Source organism: Quercus lobata, chromosome 7 (assembly GCF_001633185.2).
Source record: "Quercus lobata isolate SW786 chromosome 7, ValleyOak3.0 Primary Assembly, whole genome shotgun sequence".
Taxonomy (NCBI): domain Eukaryota; kingdom Viridiplantae; phylum Streptophyta; class Magnoliopsida; order Fagales; family Fagaceae; genus Quercus; species Quercus lobata.
The window spans coordinates 31,487,525-31,509,421 of record NC_044910.1 but is presented as its reverse complement, the minus strand read 5'-3'; the positions used below and the strand labels follow the sequence as shown (position 1 = coordinate 31,509,421).

The 21,897-nt window shown below is 36.6% G+C and overlaps 2 protein-coding genes across 3 annotated transcripts; one reads left to right on the top strand and one right to left on the bottom strand.

Moving 5' to 3' along the window:
* Window positions 1–1,315: 1,315 nt before the first annotated feature.
* On the bottom strand, window positions 1,316–7,903 carry LOC115953964. Of its 2 annotated transcripts, XR_004083804.1 has the most exons (3): window positions 7,802–7,903; window positions 6,723–6,983; window positions 1,316–1,596 (listed from the first exon to the last, which is right to left on the bottom strand). XR_004083804.1 is itself a non-coding variant. In XM_031071802.1 (2 exons), exons 1-2 carry the CDS (start codon window positions 6,883–6,885, stop codon window positions 1,505–1,507), a joined length of 255 nt encoding a protein of 84 aa, XP_030927662.1. In that variant the 5' UTR covers window positions 6,886–6,983; the 3' UTR covers window positions 1,316–1,504. The 2 variants fall into 2 exon arrangements, 1 of the variants encoding a protein (XP_030927662.1); XM_031071802.1 differs by lacking the exon at window positions 7,802–7,903.
* A 13,269-nt stretch (window positions 7,904–21,172) lies between these two features.
* Window positions 21,173–21,897, top strand: LOC115953892. Its single transcript, XM_031071714.1, has one exon. The coding sequence runs from the start codon at window positions 21,297–21,299 to the stop codon at window positions 21,891–21,893; it is 597 nt and encodes a 198-aa protein (XP_030927574.1). The 5' UTR covers window positions 21,173–21,296; the 3' UTR covers window positions 21,894–21,897.

The window sequence follows — 21,897 nt, the reverse complement described above, 5'->3', positions numbered from 1 at the left end:
ATGACCTACCCCTACTCATGACTGACTAAAGTGTGAATTATAGCCAATAGTCATTTAATTCGGTAGGAAACATGACAAGTCTCACTTAAACATATATTTTACAAGGCTAATGATATGGCAGATATATTGCTTGGCTGAATATGGAATGAATCAATCACAATGCAAAGTGTTTTTTGATATATGTCCCACCTTTTTTATAACCACCAAATTTTGGGATAAAAAATGAGTTATTCATTCAGAAAGAACATATCTCGTCATGATTCATTTCTCTCTCAACATGTGAAACCCACACATCTTTTGAGAGAAATATCTTTTAAACCGTCTCATAAGAAACTTTACCCATAAGAAACTTTACCCACCCAAGTCGCTAGTCTGTTTTGGTGATTTTATCCTTCAAAGTGTTTAGGGTTTAGGTCCTTGTCTCTTTTGGTGATTTGTGTCTATGGTTTCTCAATATAGTCTGTATTTTCCAATCTCTCTTGTATTTGCTAAACTGTTTGTACTGGAATAAAAAATGTGGTAAATAGTTGGTGATGCCATATCGAATGCCTAGGTGACAAGTTAAACCAACTTGTTAGTGCCACGCATTACAACCTCCTTAAGTCGACGAGTCACTTCTTGCGGATAAATGGTGTGAGTTTCAAACTACATTCTTAGCAAACTCAACCTTTTCTTAAAAAAAAAAATAATAAAAAAGGATTCGATGTTGTTATTTAAACAAATGTTTATATATTTTATTGTACTAGATTACAACCAGGTTAGAAGTTATTCAACCAAGCACCATTAATTTGACATAAAAAGTCTGAAATTTTTCTTTGTGGAGAGTTGTGGTGCGAACCTTAACATTAACAAGGACCTCAATGTACATGTCAGTGTCCACAATGGGGATTAAATAAAAATGTCTACATTCATTTTGATAGATGATTGAGTAGAGATGAAAGAGAAACGTGCAACACAGGCTCAGATCAGCAAACAGGCAATTATGCCCTTTATGCAAAAAAAAAAGAGGAGGGGGGGGGGGGGGGGGGGGGGGGGTGTTGTTTAGGAATCTGGAAAATAAGCATAAAACATAGAGAGTGATCTTTGATGGCTAAAAAAAGAAGCAGCGTCTAGATGTCATATCGCTTGACTAACGAGTCAAACATTATCCCTAGTTCATACGACTACTACACATTGCAACTCGCAAATCAAACCAAATTAAAAGCAATACAATTTTGAATTTAAGCAGCAAAAGGGCATCCTTTTCAGATTTTTTTTTTTTTTTAATTAAAAAAAAATCTCCGAACAATTTTGAGCTCTGATCTGAGTTGACTTATTTTTTTGTGGGGGAGGGGGGATTGATAAGAAACAAAATTCATCCCAAATTGGGAGTTCTACAAGGACTAACAGAAGCCATTCTGCACATAAGGCTGAAAGAGAAACACAACCCCAAATAGATTTATCATCAAAATCTGTCAAAATGCATGGTGGAAGCCACCCCAGTTCAACAGAAAGCTCTCAAAAATCATTTGGCAGAAGATGAACCTGAAGAAAGTCTTTCACTCCGTGCTTTATCAGCCTTTTCCAAGTAATCTTGATGGGACTGATGTTTTGACCCTAAAAATGGGATAGCAATTTTATTAGATATAGCAGATAAATGACAGCAGCACTGCCCACACCCACAGCAGGGCAGGAACAGTAGAAATGGAGTAATAAATCAACATGCAGGTAGAGCACCCACCAACCAATGGTCCAATCCTCAAGGATCGCTAAAACCAAACCAAGTCAAAGTTCACCTATAACCTCCATTTGTCAAGCCAATAAGTGTAGAGAAAACATTGGCTCCGGAACTAGTGTAAAACCAGTGTTTTACGCCAGCCAATGAGACCACGCCACGTCAGAGTTCACACGCTCACAGCTTAAAGAAACAATATAACCTCAAAAAAAAAAACATTTCACGCTCACAGCTTCCTCTGCAAGTTCACACCATTCCTCTGCTTCCTCTCTTCCTTCATGCCGAACCTCCACCACCACCACACAGAATTTACTCAGCTTCTAATCCACAAACCCAAACAGGCACATCTGATTTCCACACCACTTACTGTAAAAAACAATAACAGAACCCAGGAAACAACTCAACAATCCTTCACTACTATGAGAAAAGCCTAATCTGGTGAGGAGAAATGGGGTTTTTGAGCTCTCAAACCCTCGAATTCAAAGGAGAACACAAAGTTGGCTGAATACTTTACAATAAAACAAAAAGTATGCAACAACCATTCTTCAAAAGCATGAAAGATTACCACTTTGGAAAGCCCAAAAAAGAGAACTTCAGAATTATCAAAGCATCCAAAGTCCCCAAATATATTCACCAACACAGTACTTCACGTAACAAACAACCGAAAACTTGGAAGCCAGAACATCAAAAGACTGGTCCTCCTTCCAATGAAAGTCATAAACACAATAATGCTTAGCAAAGAACAAATTTTTACCCACTCATAGCTTAGCTAAAGCATTAAATGACTGAAATGTACCATACAAAGTGAGTCACTTTCAGAGATCTAACCAGAGCAAAATGGAGCATTTTTCTTACCAATGTTCCTCCTTGATTCACAATGTAGGCTCAGCAGAACGACCCCTCCCAAAGATTCAATCTTTTTAGCAACAAGGTCACTTCCTTGCAAAGTTCAGACTTCAGAGCTTTGAACAATCTGATACCATCAAGTCCCACATGGATTACAGCAACAAAAACAAACCCATGAAGAAACAAGAAATGGGTCTCTTACTTTGGCGGGTAAATTCTGTGTGGCGGTGGTGGAGGTTTGGCTTGAAGGAAGAGAGGAAGCAGAGGAATGGCGTGAACTTGCAGAGGTAGCTGTGAGCGTGAAATGTTTTTTTTTTTTTTTGAGGTTATATTGTTTCTTTAAGCTGTGAGCATGTGAACTCTGATGTGGCATGGTCTCATTGGCTGGCGTAAAACACTGGTTTTACGCCAGTTCCGGACCCAATGTTGTCTCATAAGTGTAACTAACAGTAAGAAACACTAACATGACAATAGTCTCATTAATTTTCATATAAGCAATGTAGGTTATAATGCATGCATGACCTGCACTACATGAAACACTAAAAAAGAGGCCACCATTACAAGTTTCCAATACTTCTGAACCACAATTAGCAAATTGAAATGGGTCCTAGATATATTCCAAGCCTGACATTTACTCCTGCCATAGAATAGCGCTTCAATAATTTCGGAAGAACATATATGATGCAGTCATGGAAGATTAAATTGCTACTATATAAATTGTCCATTCAAGGTTTTATTTTATGGGATCCATGTATAAAATCCAATTGAAGTAAAAGGCACGTGATTCTAAAAGTACAAGTTGGGTTTTTATTTAATAACATATGGTCAATTTTGTATTCAAGGATAAAACTGTAATTTTTGCAATCTCTGCAATTTAAGGGTATTTTGATAATTTGGTTGAGTCTAAAATTTTATAGGACATCCTAGGTATCTTAGATTTTAGTTTCTTTTAATCCAAGTTAGCCTCTAATTAGTTATTACTACCTTATTAGGTTTTTCAGTTTACTAGTCAAATTAGGAATCCTAATACTACAAGAAAGAGTTATCATACATATTTATGTTCAATGTATTCGAAAAAAAAAATAGATGTAGCTGATTAATAAAAAAATTTAGTGAGTATTGAGACACGTTGGCCTAATTGCTCTTTTTTCCCCATCCCTTTTTCTTCTCTCTTTCCTTTATTCTTTCTTGTAGTATTGTTCACAGATAATGTTCATACAGCCCTTGAACACCATAAATTTCTCGATTTTCCTTCTTTCTTAGAACCCCAATTCAAGTACTTCCTCTTATTGATCAAAAATCTTAAAACCCCACATTCTTCTTTATCATATAGCCAAAAAGCAACTCATCAAACCCTCTCAAATTTTGAGCCCCAACCCTTTTTTGAAAATTCTAAACCCTAGGTCCACAAAACCTCCTAAACCTTAACAACCTCAAATTCCCAATTTTTCCTACATTAGTATAAAGGATTGATTTTTCTTCTTAGCAATTATCAAAGAGGTAAACAAAATCGCATAACACAATTCATACTGATTTAAAAATGTGCGCAACACATGACAACAATAGTCCAAAGTACAAATTCAATTAGTAATTGTTAATTGTATAGACTAAAAGATGGTTTAAGGCAATCTACAAACACTAGACCAAAACATTGCAATTTGAAAGGAGGCAATCTGTGATAATGACAATTTGCAGCCACAGGGAAGGCAACGCTTGCTTATATGGTAATGTTGTTATTATTATTATTATTATTATTTTGGGCTCAAGAAAAATGGGTAAGGGAAGCGACCAGTTTGTAGAAGATCTTTCCTAGGCGTGATCATAGCAGAACCTTCTCGCTGAGGAACCAAAGCCTAAGAAGCCTAGTTAGGGGGATGGGGGATTGGAGGACACATGATCTCCCTCGGGGAGGGGGGGGGGGGGTGGGGTGGTTGTTCTGGCGTAGCTTAATGCCTTAACCTCAACCCCACAAAGATTCAAACTCAGGATGTTGACCCCAACCAAACCACATTGGAAGACTTTACCATTGGACCACTCACCCTTGGTGGTCAATAATGTTATTACCTGTACAATGGACTGCTAGCATCCTCTAATGCTGGTATCTTCCATAAAGAAAGCTACTCTACCTATACTTGGACCATTGGTGATTTACTGACTGTGGGCGGCTACAACTATCCCATTAAATGACCATGTAGCCATCAGTGGACCATTTTTAAGGTATTAAGGGAAGATTCACCTCTGTATAACGAACAAAAAATGCTCCTTGGACAGATGGAGATCCAATTCCTATGATATTGGACTGGCACTATAGCCATCAAAGAGTGGCTAAGATCAATTTTAGAGCTCATGAACTATAACTGAAGATTTTACATAAATTTCTCGAAGAGGATTGCTAAATTCAAAAAGCTTTTAAAGGATGTTCAGAAAGACAATGGCATTGCATTGATTGGAAGAGTGTCAGAGAGCCTCCGAGAGTCTAAAGCAGACGATGATTGATGAACCCTTATCGTGTTAGCCAAATCACACTAAGCCATATGGAGCACGCATGGATGGATCAGACTATGTCATACATAGCATCTGTATTATATAGCAACCCAGTCGCATATAAGAGCCAAAAGCTCAATGAGACCAAAAGGAATGGTCTAGGAGAAAGAGATTACAATCAAATGCAAACATCTACAAGAACTTTGGGACAGCATATCAGTCTAATCTACAACAATAAATACTCAACAATAAATACTTGAGTTCCACAACAGCCCATTTGGCTTAATTGCTCAATAACAAAGGAATTTACTAGTGCATAAGTGAACATGAGATTCAAATGTCTATGAACATCTCACTGCTTAGTATGTTAGGAATTCTCAAGTATATGAGATACTAAACAAGGGAAGGCATCACACTGATTGCAGTTACCACTTACCAGCACTCAAGGTTGTTACATTTTTTTTTTTTTTTTTGATAAGTAAAAAGAAAATATTATTAAAAAGGGAAAAGCATTAAAATACAAAGGGTTCACAGTAGTTAACAAAAAGACACAAACAGCCACTAAGAAAAGCTAAGAAAAGCTAATAGATGAAAGGAATTCCATAAGGGTAAAACAATCCCAAAAACCCCAACACCGAGAACAATCAAAGAGGGTCCGTTGGCACAAATCTACTAACTGAACCACAGTTTTCCCCTTATTCTCAAAAGAACGCCGATTCCGTTTAGTCCAAATATTCCACATTAAACAGCCTGGAACTAGATTCCAAATATCGGAGCTATGCTTCCCAAGCCAATGGTACCAACAAAATAATAAGACCGCTACTGAACCTGGCATGACCCACTCAATCCCAAACAACCGAAGCATATGAGTCCACAAAGAATGAGCTATCGGACTGAAAAGTAACAGGTGATCCACAAATTCCTCGTTACAACAGCAATTATATGTTGGAATAAAGCAAGCAGCAATTATATGTTGGAATAAAGAAACATCTTTGTCTATAGTGGCAGGCTAAAACATAAGCAAAGAAAAAAAGATAATGAATGCAAATCAGCTTAACTAACATTGAATTTAAAAAGCACAGACTAGTATTAGATTGAAATGTGTGCTTCTGTTGTTTCACTTTGAAGTTTTTTTTAAAAAAAAATTTCTTGTTGAGTCTAATCTAATGCACCCATCCCCTAGCAACGAAACACTAAACTAGTTTTTATATTTTTTATTCTGTGCATAATTTTCCAGCCATAAATATAATTAGGGAAGAATACTTGTCAAAGATAATTAATCAAATTTAGACAATTTGCACAACAGTTGAGAGTAATAACTAACATAGATAGCATCAATCTTATAACTTTCTTCTTCTTTTTTGAGACACTATTTCTAAGTGGTAACAAAATGTGAATCATTGAGTTCATATTGCATCTATAATATTTATTGGGTAAATATCACAATTTTCCCCTGAGTACAAACTCTAAAACCTAATCCAATATAGAGTAGTGAAATTCTCAATCCAATATAAAGCAGTCCTAATTAGATGAAAAATAGGAGATGTAATAAGAGTCATGCTTTCCGTATATTTCCCTAATCCCTAACTATCCAGCAATTTCACAGCAACCAAACAATGATTTTATTTATTTTGTTGCCAAATCAAAATGCAGTGGTAGAAAAGGAAGAAGTACAAACCTCGGTTCATGAAGTACCAAGGGATGCCAAAGATGACAGTAAAGACAGCAATGCCAGCCACGACGTGCTTCTTGTCCCCGCTGTAGAGGAAGTGATCCATTTTGGACATGAAACCTCCTCCTGCTCCTACATTGGTGCCATTGTTTTTGGCGGCGCCGCTCATTTTCCCTTTTCACTTTCTCACTAGGTTAATCGTTGGAAGCTATGTATTCTGCTTTATTATGTAATTGGACTTGGAAAACCTTCCTATCCTCGTGTTACCTAGGATAATGACATGGAAAGTATCTGTTTTAACACAATAGGTATAACAAGTTAACAAGCCTACTAGTAAATACCATGTTGGAGGTTGATAGAACCTATTCTGATAAAGTAAAATAAACTACCCTATTCACACGCACTATGCGTGGATTTAGAGGCTCTTTTATATATATAAGTTGTAACTGGAAGTAGGTATAGTTGTCTTATTGCTAACTCATTTTTTAATCGAATAATAGGGAATTTTTGGAAGTAAAGAAAAGCGGACACTAAAGATTCATGTTCCAATTGTATATACAAGCATGCCTTTCCTTGTGAATTTTCTTATATATCATGGAATAGAGGGGAACTTCATGTACATAGGCTATATACACAAACTCACCTAAAATATATGTGTACATAAACCATGTTGGCATCGAAAGACATGGTGACCTCTGAAGCTCAAAAATTGCAGGTGAGGTTTTCACTTATCAGTTTTCACCACACATTCTTCTTTATCTAAAAAATAGAAAAACAAGAGCCCTTCACTAAATCTAAATGCCTAGTTTGATAATTTGATTGCTAAAATAATGCTCAGATAACACTCCTCCCAAATTCCATCATCTTTGGGAACTTAATCAGACACTCCCAAGTGAACCTAGGCTATATCACATACATACTATGCAGGAAATGGATTTCAACTCGGAAGAAATAAAGATTTTATTAGACTAAAACCAAATAGGAATAGTTGAGAATCGGACTAATAATTGAGAATCGGATTAAACCAAAAACTTAAAAGCAAAATCGAAATCGAAATCACACACACAGACAGAGAGGAAGAGTACCTTGGCTTGAAGAGCGAGTGAGAGTGGGAGAGTGGGAGTTAGGGTTTCCAAAAGCCACTGTATGTGATGTGTGGAGCTTGGTCTCTTTCTCTTCCGATTTCTCAGTTGCGCGCGATTGCGTTGGCACGTGACTAGCGTCAAACAAAGCTACGTGGCATATATGTAACCGTTTGACTTCAGCTTTAAAAACAAAAAACAAAAAAAACCTTGTTTATAATTAAAACTAATCTTTTTTTTCTTTTTTTTGAATAATAAGTAAGTGTACTTCCCTTTCAAGCATCTAATCAAAACTCTCTTCTTCTTTTTTAATTAAAATAAAGAAAAAAATATGAGTTTGATTATTGAACAAAATCAAATATAATAATACTAGAATCGTCATTCGCGTTTTGCACATACAATAATACTCTTTTTTATTTATTTGTTTTTTGGGTTTAGTGTTGTAATGTTTAAAAGTAATATATAAATAATAGTTTTAAAAAAAATAAAAATAAGTAAGGTAAAATGGAATAATGTTCGCATCAAAAAAAAAAAAAAGGAATAATGTTTGAACATGAAATAGAGATAGTGTCCTAAATTTTAAAGTAAATGGAGAAGATAAAGGAAAGTACCTAAAACTTAGAAATAGTAAATTACTCTTTTAACCAGTTGGCGTTCTTTAATTTAAAATTATTTAACTAAAAGATAGGGGCGTATTTTAGAGAATTTAAGAATTTGTGTGAGGGTATTTTAGTGCACAAAATGTTGAAACCCAAATAGGGAATCCTGTTATTAATAATATCTATATTACTATTTAAGGGACTTTTCATATCTGAAATCCTCAATTTTGATACCTAAAATACTCTTACATTCATCTGTTTGTAAAACTTAACTAATAGGGTTAACTATCGCATATCCTTGGTGTGATAGTCACTCCACAAGTGTAAGTGCTTGTGGGGTGTAGGGGGCAAGGGTTGGAGTTCAAGTCTTCAAGAAGGAATTTCTCACACATATATACTTAGATTAGACTAGAGTAGAATTTCTATTTTGTATATAAAAAAATAAAAATTAATAGGGTTAAACATGTAAAATTATTAATTTAAAAACTCCTAAATTTTAGCTAAATTAAAAAAATAAAAATAGTTTTTTTTATTCCACCTCCACATTTTTCTCTCACGTGGCTACCCACATACAACCATGAATCAGATGGTCTCCACCTCCCCCAAAATCCCTGAAGGTCAACTTCGATGGAGCAATATTCAAGGATATATGCAAAGTTGGTCTAGGTGTGGTGATCCAAGACAATCAAGGTCAGGTCATAGTTTCACTATCGGAGCAAATCCCTCTACCTTTTAGCTCGAACATGGTGGAGCCTTGGCTGTAGCGCAAGCTATATTGTTTGCTTCGGAAATTGGGTGCAACTCCTTTGTTCTTGAAGGTGACTCAAAATCCGTGATCAAGATACTCAGCGGTAAGGAGGATTCTCTTGCCCCATTTGGCCATATTCTCGCCCCAACCAAAACTATTACAAATGCCAATTGTATCTCTTTCTCCCATGTACGTAGCCTTGATAATTCTGTTGTTCATAATCTAACTAAATATGCTAGACATGTTAGTGGTTACTTGGTGTGGATGGAGGATGTTCCTCCACACCTTTTTTCTATACTACTAGTCGATTCAGGCTAATCTTTTTAATAAAACTTCCAGGTTTCATTCTAAAAAAAAAAAAACATTTTCCTCTCACATTAGTAATCAAGCACTAATACAACTTCTTCTTTTAAAAATAAATAAATAAATAAATAAATAAAACTGTTTTTCCCCCACAAACGTACATATTTTTTTTCTAATTGTCAAAGTGAAATGGCCACAAGTTACGATCACTGCATTTGCCCACATTTCTCTCTCACGTTTGTAAGACAAGTAATAATATAACTTCTTCTTTTAAAAAAATAAAATTAATTTTTCCCCACAAATGTACTCTTCTTTTTTCTAATTCCAAAATGACATGGCCACAAGTTTTTATCACTAAACGGTTTAATAAATTTTAAAATTTTGTCACATCTTTTTTCCTAAAAATTAGCACACACACACTCTCTCTCTCTCTCTCTCTCTCTCTCTCTCTCTCTCTCTCTCTCTCTCTCTCTCTCTCTCTATATATATATATATATATATATATCATGAACATTTCACACATCTTTTTAGTTTCTTTGCGTAGATTTTTGGATTGCCTCAATTTTTTACTCACCTGATCACCATCTCAAATTTCAGAAAGGTTTGTTTCCTTTGACATTGTTGAAATTATTAATTTGTTAGTTTGTGTATTTTTGTTTTTGTAATTCTTTACAAATCTCACTTTAAAAATAAAAAAAAAAAAATTATTTTTCTTTATCTCTTTTTCAAATCTATTTCCACATTAATAAAAAAAAAAAAAAAAATTCGATTTCCACAATTCCTTTGATCCCCACAATTTTTTTTTTTCTCACTTCATCACTATCTTTCTTTCTTTTCAAAGAGGTATGTTTCCTATACAAGGAGTAAAGATGAGATTGTGAGAATTTGGGGTGCATTTGGGCAAGTTGTTTTCTTCTTTTTCTTTTTCATTATTATTATTACTATTATTATATTTCGTTTTGTTAGTTCATTCAATTGAAAGTGTACATTTCTCTTTTACACTGATAATTTTAAAGTCAAATGTTGAAGAGGAATCATTACCACTAATGTGATTGTGTTTATATTTAAGTACATGTTGATTTAGCTTGGTGTATTCATTTCTTTCATTTTCAAGAGCTTGGTCTATACACCTTTATATAGTATGATGAAATTTATGTGAAAAAAAAAATGCTATGAGTAAAACGTGTAAACCCAAAAAAAAAAAAAAAAAAACTCACCGTACGCACAAAATAGGATGGTATTTATGTAAAAAAATGCCATGAGTAAAATGTGTAAACCCCAAAAAATAAAAAATAAAAAGGCCCCATCACATGTGCAAAGTGTGTGTGATGAAGTTAGCAGATGATAGTCAACAAACTCACAAACATAAGTCTCAATTAAAATATACATAATATTATATGTTTGTATGTATAAGTGTTTAAAATATTCTTATATAAACTTATAAGTAAATTCATAAGATATTAATTTTTTTTTTTTAGTTTATTGGTAATATAAATTGTGGGGCCCAAATAATTTATGGGCCGGGCCCATTTACCCGTGAGGAGGCCGGGGGCCCAAGCCGAGGAAGGCTATGGCCCAAGCTCGGCAGGATAGCCTTGGGATTCAGCCGAGGACAGTTCAGTCCTCGGCAGACCCAAAATCCAACTAGAAAGAGGGGTAAAAACGGTATAGGATTAAAACTAGGAAGAAAAATCTAAAATATCTAGGGAAAGCTGCCCTTACTGCCATTCAATACTCTGAACCTGACAGAGTCGTATTCTTTAGCTTTTTCAAACACCCCCAACGACTTTGGGTATGGGCTGATGGGACAAGTATCAGTCTTGGAAAGGTTGATCCTATACGTGGACGAAGGACAATGAACGCAGGCAAATATAAAAGGAAAAATAAGTAACCTAGAGAGGGGGTTGGGGAAAAATGGCCAAAAACCAGAGCCTCCCAGCCCACCTCCAAGAGAAAGACTCCATGGGTGAAGGAAAACTTAACCTTGTATGAACACCACGAAAAACCCACCGCCTGTCGATCAAGGCCTAGCCTTCCAAACCCACGCTCTACAAATGATATTGTTTGGGCCTTTTTACGTGCGAACCCGACACAGTTACGGTCCGCCGCGAATCGCGTCCTTACAATTGGCGCCGTCTATGGGGAAGGCTTGTGTGTTGGTATAGGAAGTGGGTCGATAGAGTTTCTTCGTTATTTCTAACCGTTGGTTATAGAGTTCTAGTATAAAGTTCTGCTAGGGACTACGTTTCTTGACTAGGGGCTTGGTTGAGGAGCTAGCTCCCTTAAAGCCAAGGTCCCCCGTAAAGAGCAAACTAGGCACTTGGTAGCGTTAATCGTATGGATAAACTCTAGGGGCTTGGCTGAGGAGCTTACTCCCCTAAAGCCAAGATCCCACACAAAGAGAAAACTAGGTTTTGGACAGAACCAAGGCATTGCATGGTCCACGGACTCAAGCCTCTGGGGAAACCAACTACCTGGATGTGGAAAACTAGGTTTTGGACAGAACCAGGGCATTGCATAGTCCTCGGACTCAAGCCTATGGGAAAACCAACTACCTGGATGAGGAAAACTGGGTTTTGGACAGAACCAAGGCATTGCATAGTCCACGGACTCAAGCCTATGGGAAAACCAACTACCTGGATGAGGAAAACTAGGTTTTGGACAGAACCAATGCATTGCATAGTCCACGGACTCAAGCCTATGGGAAAACCAACTACCTGGATGAGGAAAACTAGGTTTTGGACAGAACCAAGGCATTGCATAGTCCTCGGACTCAAGCCTATGGGGAAACCAACTGCCTGGATGAGGAAAACTAGGTTTTGGACAGAACCAGGGCATTGCATAGTCCACGGACTCAAGCCTATGGGGAAACCAACTACCTGGATGAGGAAAACTAGGTTTTGGACAGAACCAGGGCATTGCATAGTCCTCGGACTCAAGCCTATGGGGAAACCAACTACTTGGATGAGGAACCAACTATTTAAAAAAAAAAAAAAAAAACTATGGCCCATAAACCTCGAAATCCATTCGAAGAGAACTCCGCGTTAACAGATGGGTTAATACCTTGATTGCGCGGATTCCTCGGTCTACCCTCGGATCCCCAGTATCAAAGGGGTTGATGCGATACGGCGCAACATATTACCCAAAAGCACAACCAAAGTCCCTCGCTACTCGGCTACCCTCTCGGACGAATTATTTAGAGTTTATCGTTCTTGGACATCGCTCTAGCATGCATCGCGCAGCACTCAGCGGTTATCCCGGTTAGTTCCAAGAGTTTAATTTATTGAGGATTAACCTTATTATGCTTAATAATATTTGTAAGTTTGAACTAGTAGGAATCTGTGTTAAGGCATTTTTCTGCCTGGAATATCATTAAAGGCAAGCTTATATTTAATATTCATGCATAAAGTAGTTGTTACGGAGAAGAAAGATATGTATAGAGAAATAGACACATATTTTATTAAGACAAAGGAACAGTACAGTGTACAATGAAAAGCTAAAACAAAGCTTACATTGAAGCTAACTACGTAAGTAACGAAAAATACAAGAGAGTGAAGATAAAGCCGAGGAGGTAGCACAGAGGAGAAGTTGGCTACTGCCTCGAGACCCTATTCCTCGACGCTTCTACATGCCCATAACTCAGGCAGCCAAAGAACTTAACTTGGGACCTGCACCGGTGAAGAAAAGGTGTAGGGAACCTGACCTCAGGCTAACACCATCTACAGAAAAGGTGCAGAGAGCCGGAAGTTGGGGAGCCCCCGCAAAAACTCTCCTGCTACAAGGCAGACGGCGCTGATGGCGGAAATTCCTTCTTCTGACATACCAAAAATCTGGCATGACCAGAACCTGCTTCGGATTTTGACTAAAAGAGGGAGGAATACCATCTTCCTCCTGTCAAACCGGAGGACTGGCTTGAATCTGTGCCATCCTTGTCCATACCATATCACCTTGAGGATTCGGCGCCTCTGAAGCGTGCGGAGACCTTTCATCCCCATCCACGCCTCAAACATCTTGTTTTGAGGCAGTGGCACTAGAAAGAGAGATCGCGGATATGGAAGAAATATGGTTCTGAAGGGAACAGGAGAGTTCATGTGCAAGTGAAGTGACCCCTTATCCTATTTATGCCCAGAAGTAGACCGGTGGCATTTAATTCACGCAGCGTCCCAAGGAACGCTACAGACAAAATGTCTCTGGCTCGATTTCCAACGTCGTCTGCAACCCTGAGGCTAAAGGAGTCTCGAGAAGGCGCACCTCGAACACTGGGACGCCAAAAAGTACCGCGTGATCAAAGACTACGGAAATACCTCTTAATTTGCGGGCCCAGTAAATTCGCGGCCCAGGCCCGTTCAGCATAGGAGCCCAGGGACAGAACCAAGGCCTTGCATGGTCCTCGGACCCAAGCCTATGGGGAAACCAAGTACAAAAAATTATAAAAATTACAAGTTTTGGACAGAACCAAGGCCTTGCATGGTCCTCAGACCCAAGCCTATGGGGAAACCAAGTACAAAAAATTATAATTATTACAAGTTTTGGACAGAACCAAGACCTTGCATGGTCCTCGGACCCAAACCTATGGGGAAACCAAGTACAAAAAATTATAATTATTACAAGTTTTGGACAGAACCAAGACCTTGTATGGTCCTCGGACCCAAGCCAGTGGGGAAACCAAATACTAGGATAAGAAAAGGTTTGAATTTCGTAAGATGGGTTACTTGATAAAAATGTCAGGTCACTTCATCCACGGCTTAAACACCATAAAAGGTTAAGGCCAATAAAGGTGTAAGGAAAGTGGTGGAACACCCCAGCGTTTAGTCGTATAAGAAGGCTGTTCATTTGGTGGGTGATATATCTTCAAATGGTTATTCCTCACACGGCATCAAACCTTCGTTTTTCTTCTCGGCTAGCATGGGGTAAGTATTACTTTTCACTGGTCGGCCTTATTGTGCCAAGCATTTCTATTAAAGTTATGACGACATCTTTTTATTATCAAGTATTTTGGTCTTAGTCGTCATTGATTTAGATGCTATATTATGGTGCCGAGCAGCGTTTGTAAATTTAAAAAAAAGGCATAGAGACAAAACATGCGAAATAAAATAACAACAATTTTTATTAATACGAAAAATTATTACAACGTACAAAGAGGGGCTCAAACGAGCCTATACAAAATGTGAACTGCCTAAGCAACAATTACATCCGTAGTACAGATAAGTAAACTGTTAGGTGTCTTTTAAACTCGTCTTCAAAGTCTCTCCAATCTCTGCCTCAATACTGCTCATATTACGATAAGAACCTTCTTTGGGAAAAAATGAAGGAGAAGGAAATAGTAAGGAAGAAATCAATGAAGAAGATGGAGGACATGAGTAAAGAAGGAGGAGAAGAAGAGAGAAGAGATGAAAAGAAAGAAAAAGGAGCAAAAGAGAGAGAAGTGACAGCACCAGGATGGATCTGGTGCTGGGAAGACTAAGAAAGGGAGACGGAGGATAGCACCAGTGAAGGAAGAGAGGAAGAAGTAGAGACACTTAGTCCCTGCCTCGATCCTGACTCCCAATACACTGGAGCCATACTAGGTATGCTCATAGGAGAGCGGTTGGTACTGATGATGGGTGTTCTCGACTCAGTCGCGCCGAAAGTTTGACGTGACAAGTCCCTGCTTCGGATTTGGACTGAAAGAAGGGTGAGGTTGATTTTGAGTCTTCGCCATCCCTGTCCCGATCTAGCCATAATGAGCTTTATTGGAACATGGCGTTTATGGGAGGGGTTTGGCTCCTGCATCACTCGTTGTTATGGTAAAGTGTATCACGATTTAGTGTATAAACCAGTGGGTAAAATGAACCCTAGGGGAGGCCAAGTATTTCAAATCTCAGAAGGATGAAAAGGGATTCTTTACAAAAACAATAACCTCCTCCCTTCCTTCTTATACAAAGGGTGGAGCGGGAGACATTTAATAGGTTCAGATCTCCAAAAGAATCTGCCAACACAAACATGCCGGTTCCGTTTCTTCACCCCATCAAAACAAACCGCCGAATTAAAGTAGTCTCGTAAATAGTGGTCATTAAAAGCGCGTTTTGGATACCCAAACGATAAGAACGCATCAAGCGCGAAATCAAAAAACTGTCTCATAGACCGGTGCATTTCTTGGACAGATGAAGAGTCGCCAGCATTATTAATAGGCCAAATTGATTGGGCCGTAGGAAGAGGTTCGGCATCACCAAAACCCCCCTTTCCAACCAAGAGGTTGGACAGCCGGGTTTTGAGGGGCTATTGTGGGGCCCAAATAATTTATGGGCCGGGCCCATTTACCCGTGAGGAGGCCGGAAGCCCAAGCCGAGGAAGGCTATGGCCCAAGCTCGGCAAGATAGCCTTGGGATTCAGCCGAGGACAGTTCAGTCCTCGGCAGACCCAAAATCCAACCAGAAAGAGGGGTAAAAACGGTATAGGATTAAAACTAGGAAGAAAAATCTAAAATATTTAGGGAAAGCTGCCCTTACTGCCATTCAATACTCTGAACCTGACAGAGCCGTATTCTTTGGCTTTTTCAAACACCCCCAACGACTTTGGGTATGGGCTGATGGGACAAGTATCAGTCTTGGAAAGATTGATCCTATACGTGGACGAAGGACAATGAACGCAGGCAGATATAAAAGGAAAAATAAGTAACCTAGAGAGGGGGTTGGGGAAAAATGGCCAAAAACCAGAGCCTCCCAGCCCACCTCCAGGAGAAAGACTCCATGGGTGAAAGAAAACTTAACCTTGTATGAACACCACGAAAAACCCACCGCCTGTCGATCAAGGCCTAGCCTTCCAAACCCACGCTCTACAAATGATATTGTTTGGGCCTTTTTACGTGCGAACCCGACACCGTTACGGTCCGCCGCGAATCGCGTCCTTACATAAATAATTATATATACTTTTAACAATACAAGGTGATTAATCTAATTTTTTTTATTAATTTTTAGAAAAAAAATTCTATTTAATTAATTCAAATTATATAATCTCAAGTCTCAACTATAATTTTTTATTAATTTTTAAGCAACAACTATTCTATTGAATTAACTCCAACAACTGTTCTCAACTGTTTCTATTAAGAATACTAAAAAGTGTAGTTTGAGATAGTTGTTGCTATTGGTATTCTTAATAGAAATATTTAGGGTTTAGATTATCTCTCTATTGAATTATTTATAATAATAAAAAATCCTTAAGGAGGCCACATTGTGACAAAAAAAAAAAAGGGGGGCTATGCATTTAGAATGGTCTTCTTAAGTGTACGTTTGCGTAACAACATTTTTGCGTGTGCGTGCGTTTGCATTTCACTTGGCTGGTCCTATGGCACTGTTCATGGACTAGCCAAGTGATGAAAAACGCGTGAACAATATTTTTAGCAATAAAAAATATTTTGTTACAGTGTTTTCAACAATAAACTTTTAGTTTTTAGCAAAATAAGTAGTATCCAAACAGATCTAAGTGTAAAATTATGAGATCCTACAAGTCTCAATATGCTACCTAACTTGTTTTTGTTTAACCATTTTCCATGAATATTATCACCATAAATGAATCCATGGTGCAAATTGAAGCGTCTGAGAAAGTACAAGGCGTGATTTAAAATTTTAAAATATGTGATTTACTTTTAAACTACTCTCAATTGTACAGTCCATTCAATTGTAATTTTTGGTCAAGGTTGATTCTAAAAATTAAAAAATAAAATGGTCAAGGTTTAATTACGATCAAATGATACTTATGTTAGGAACCTGCAAACTAAACTAATTTTATTTATTTATTAATTCAACAGTTGCATTTAGTAGATGAGAGGGAGAGTATCTAAACCATGATTTTAGTATTTCACTCTTAAAGTAGACCAAACAATATTACTGAAATTTTAAAACTCTTTTACAATATATATATATATATATATATATATATATAATCGAATTTTGAAACTCTCAACCACACGTCTGCATCTAATATTGTATGTTGAGATAATCGCTGCTTGTGTATCTTACTTCTTTGGATGCTCGTGATCTTGATTGTTTATGATTATTGATTAATTAATCTATTACACCCAATTTGTTTCGTTAAAAACCTTATGTAAAGATAATTTTTCATATTTTTTAGTGTTTGATTGCATTAAAAAAAAAAAGTCAAAAGAAAACTATTATTAGTGAACATAAAAAGTATGACTTATTTTTAGAGATTATTTTCCATTAATTTTTTTTGAAAAACAATTCTATCTCACAGTAAGCTAAATAAAGGAAGTTAGAAAATTATTTTTCAACTCATTCAACGTTGCTACCAAATATAAAAAAATGAGATAATTTTATAGAAAATACTTTTTAAAAACTGATTCATTTCCTATAAAACATCAATGCTAAAATTAACAGAGCGTGACCCATGCTTGCACGATCTTGCACTCCAGTCCATGGTTCCACTCACAAAAAAGCAAGCAATTAGAATTAGACAGCTGAACTACACAGCATATGTTGATGCCCCTACGGCCCTACTAGTATTCTAAATCATGATTCACGTTAAAACTTAAAAGTAAGGAATATCTTGCACGCAAGCTCACGTTCCCTTTGAATTTTATAGGGTTCGCAATACTTAGAAGTTTTGTAAAAAGAAAAAAAAAATGTCTAGGAGAAATAGACGTTGCATTCATTAACGTTCCTATAATTTAATACTAAACTGTACCTTCATAAAAAAAAAAAAAAAAAATTAATCTATACCACCCCTACGTTAAGGTGAGTTGGTACTTCTTTAAACCTTAAAAATTTAAGGGATTCATGAATTTAGATTTCAGTGGTTTTAAAATAGGTTTTGAAATAGAGAAGGGTGGGATTATACTATCAATTGTCAAATAATAACAATAATAATCTGTAATGTCTAATGGTATTCAAGTAATAGCTTAGGGATATTTTAATGTCCATCCACAATCTAAGTGATTGTTTAATTAAACATATTAGTAGGTCAATTAATCTTGAATTTTATTTTTTTATTGCACTTTTAACATTTGTTCAATAATTATTTCTAAAAAAGAAGAAGAAGCATTTATTCAATAATTAGTTAATTTAGACATTCTCCGCTTGGGAGTTCATAAGGGAATGGAATGGAATGGAATGGAATGAGATGGTCATAAGGGAATGGAAATGAATGGAATGGAATGAAATGTATTTAAGTAAGGGAAAGGAATGGAAAAGAATGGAATGGAATGGAATTAAGTAACCTTGATTGAATGTTTAAAAATAAAGGAATGGAAATGAATGGAATGTAAGTAATCCTGTTTGGGAGCAACATGGAGAGAATGGAATGTAATCATTTTATGACAATATTACTATTAGACCCCTATTTTAAAATAAAAGGTTGAATATATAGGGGTATTTTGGGAGTTCTAGTAAAAAAAATCATTAAATCTAATTCCATTCCCTCTCATTCCTCCCAATTTTGGGGGGAATGAAAATTTGAGGTTTTAAGGGAATAGAGAGGAATGAGTGTTCCCTCCTACCCATTCCATTCCCTCTCACTTAAACTCCCAAATAAGGGAATGAACTTTCCATTCCCTCCATTAGAACTCCCAAATAAGAGAAGGGAAGAATATTCTAAAATTATTCTTTTTATTCCTTTCCATTCCATTCCATTCCCTCCTCCCAAGCGGAGCCTAAGTAGGAGCGCTAGGCAAATTGTTGTATAGAGAGTTCACCTCTCTCTCTCTCTCTTGTACTGTACTAGTGAAATTGTGAGAACCTAAGAGAATTATGTTATTTTTTATGTGTTGCTCCAATCCTCACCTTTACTATTTAAGATCTCATTTCCCACGATTTTACACACTCAATTCCCATATGAAGAGTTAGCGAGAACTTATAAGTCCTAGAGCTTAAATCCTCATCAACCTTTTCCCTCTCCAATTGTCCAAATTCTATGAGAGAAGGTTAAAATCATCATACCCATTATTACCTTCAAAACTTTAATATTGATTGGATGTTGGGTATCATTGGAGTTGCCTATAATTACCAAGGAAATTTGGAGTTTGCAATTGGAGGCTCAATTAATTGCATATCCGGTGACCAAAGAGGGAATTAGCCTATATAAAACTTGGCTATAAAACCCAATAAATCACCCACGTTAGATTAGTAAGACATTTAAAATATAATAATTGTTAGTTATAGTGTTCGTCCAAAATTAACTAGCACGGTACCTTAGGCATTAGTGTTTTGTTTTGATTTTGGTCTCTCTGTGTAACTCTTTCTATGACATATGTTGACTTGGGCGATTGGATTCCTCAAATATGGTAATTGTCTATTAGAGGATCAAGGTGGAGGGGAAAAAATATCGAGTCAGATGGAGTAGTTAAACAAAAGGTTTCTTAAATTAAGATTTACCTACAATTTTGTATAGGGAGAGAGAACAAAATTTGAATGTGAAATGTATTTAACGGTGAGCAGCAGGGAGAGAGGGGTCATGGCCACCCTTGGCTTTGTAAAAAATCCCCTCTCCTCCTATAGTTTTTAATAAAAATTTTAAATTTTGTTTGAATGTTACTTAATCCCCCTCTCCCCCTTATTAAAGAAAATTGAAATAGTGTTTCCATTCTCCATTTTTTTTTTGCCATATATAACTCATTAATTTTAATAGTATTTAAAGCATATATTCATAAAATCATATAAGTATTAACGATCCTCTTTATATTAAATTTTTTTTATTGATACTCTTTTAAAGTATTAATAATGTCTCATTTTTGTCTTCTAATATTCAATATTTTTTGCCATGTATAACTCATTTATTTTAGTAGTATTTAGAGCATATGTTCATGAAAGATATAACTAAGTAAATTTCTTCATTAGTTAAAAAAAATTTATTTTCTGAAAACAAACATTTTTTTTAAGTTCGCATGTAGAGTTAGGAATATAAAAATGCATATATATTTTTTTGTTAAGAATAAAAGCATTTGTTCCTCCAAAAGAAAAAAGAAGAATAAAAGCATTTAAAAAAAAAATTGATATAGTTTTTGCTTATTATAATATTCATATTATATATCACATCGTAAATGTTAAGGCATATCAGCATAACTTGCGAGTAGAAAAATTATTTTTATTTTTAAAGTTGATCAAATATCAAGTTGAGATTTACCCAAAAATTCTTCCAACAAAAAAAAAAAAAGATATTTACCCAAAAATAAGCCAGCAATCCAGCGCGGCGGAAAAAGCTGTATATTTCTTAGCACACGCGGCCTGCAAAGGCCGCAACCATTGAATGCTAACGTGGGCTCTCTTAATTAAGCATGGCTCACTGGTCCCCACTTCCCCTAACACCGTCACTGGGCTGTGAGCCCTGTTCTTCATATTTTCCCACCAACATCCAAATCGAACCTTCTTTTTTTTTTTTTTTTTTAAGAAAAATGGGTAAAGGAGGTGACTAATGTAGCATTTTTATTTGTGTGATCATAGTAGCATTTTATTTGTTCTTAGACGAGACTCCATACATTTAATTTGTGAGCAATTCACTTACTATTTTTTGAATCGTTTGGAACATAGATGAGATATAAAAATACTAATACATAATTAGTTACTAAGGTTCGAACTCAAACTTGACACTTGTTAAGCCGATATTTTATCAACTAGGCCATGTCGGTAAATAGATCTTTCTTTCATTCAATTTCCTGTCAATTCATTTAATTAATTAATTAATTATGAAGCAAATCTTAAAATCCCAAATTATAAAGCAAACCTTTTTATTATTTATATTACGAGTCATTCGAATCTAAAGTAGCCACAAACACAATCGATAAGAATCGAATATTTTATATTGTCTTTCCTCTTTCCCAAGTATTGAGTAGTGAGTGATAGACAGTGTATTCAAAAAGATGGATGTCGAGAAAGCGAATCACAGGAGAAAGAGAAACAGGACTTGTTGCTGTATAGGCACAACAATCTGTATCATCATCGCCATAGTAATCCTCATACTCATATTAGCACTCACTGTCTTCAAGGCCAAGCGCCCCGTGATCTCCTACGACCACATGAGCATCGAAGACCTCGATGTCTCTTTCGATATAACCAAACTCAAGGTGCACCTCAACGTCACTCTCGATATCGATCTCTCCGTCAAGAACCCAAACAAGGCCGGTTTCAAGTACTCCAACTCCACCGCCTTTCTCAACTACCGGGGCCAGCTCGTCGGCGAAGTCCCCCTTCCCGCCGATCAAATCTCCGCCGGCGAGACCAAACCCATGAACGTCTCGCTCACGCTCATGGCGGACCGTTTGCTTTCCAACTCCGACTTGTATTCCGATGTGAAATCTGGTGTGTTGGCACTCAACAGCAACGTCAGAATTTCTGGGAAAGTCAAAATCTTGGGTTTAAAGATTCACGCTGTTTCGACCTCGTCCTGTGATTTCTCTGTCTTTATATCCAATCAAACTATTAGAGATCAAACCTGCAAGTATAAGACACAATTATAATAAT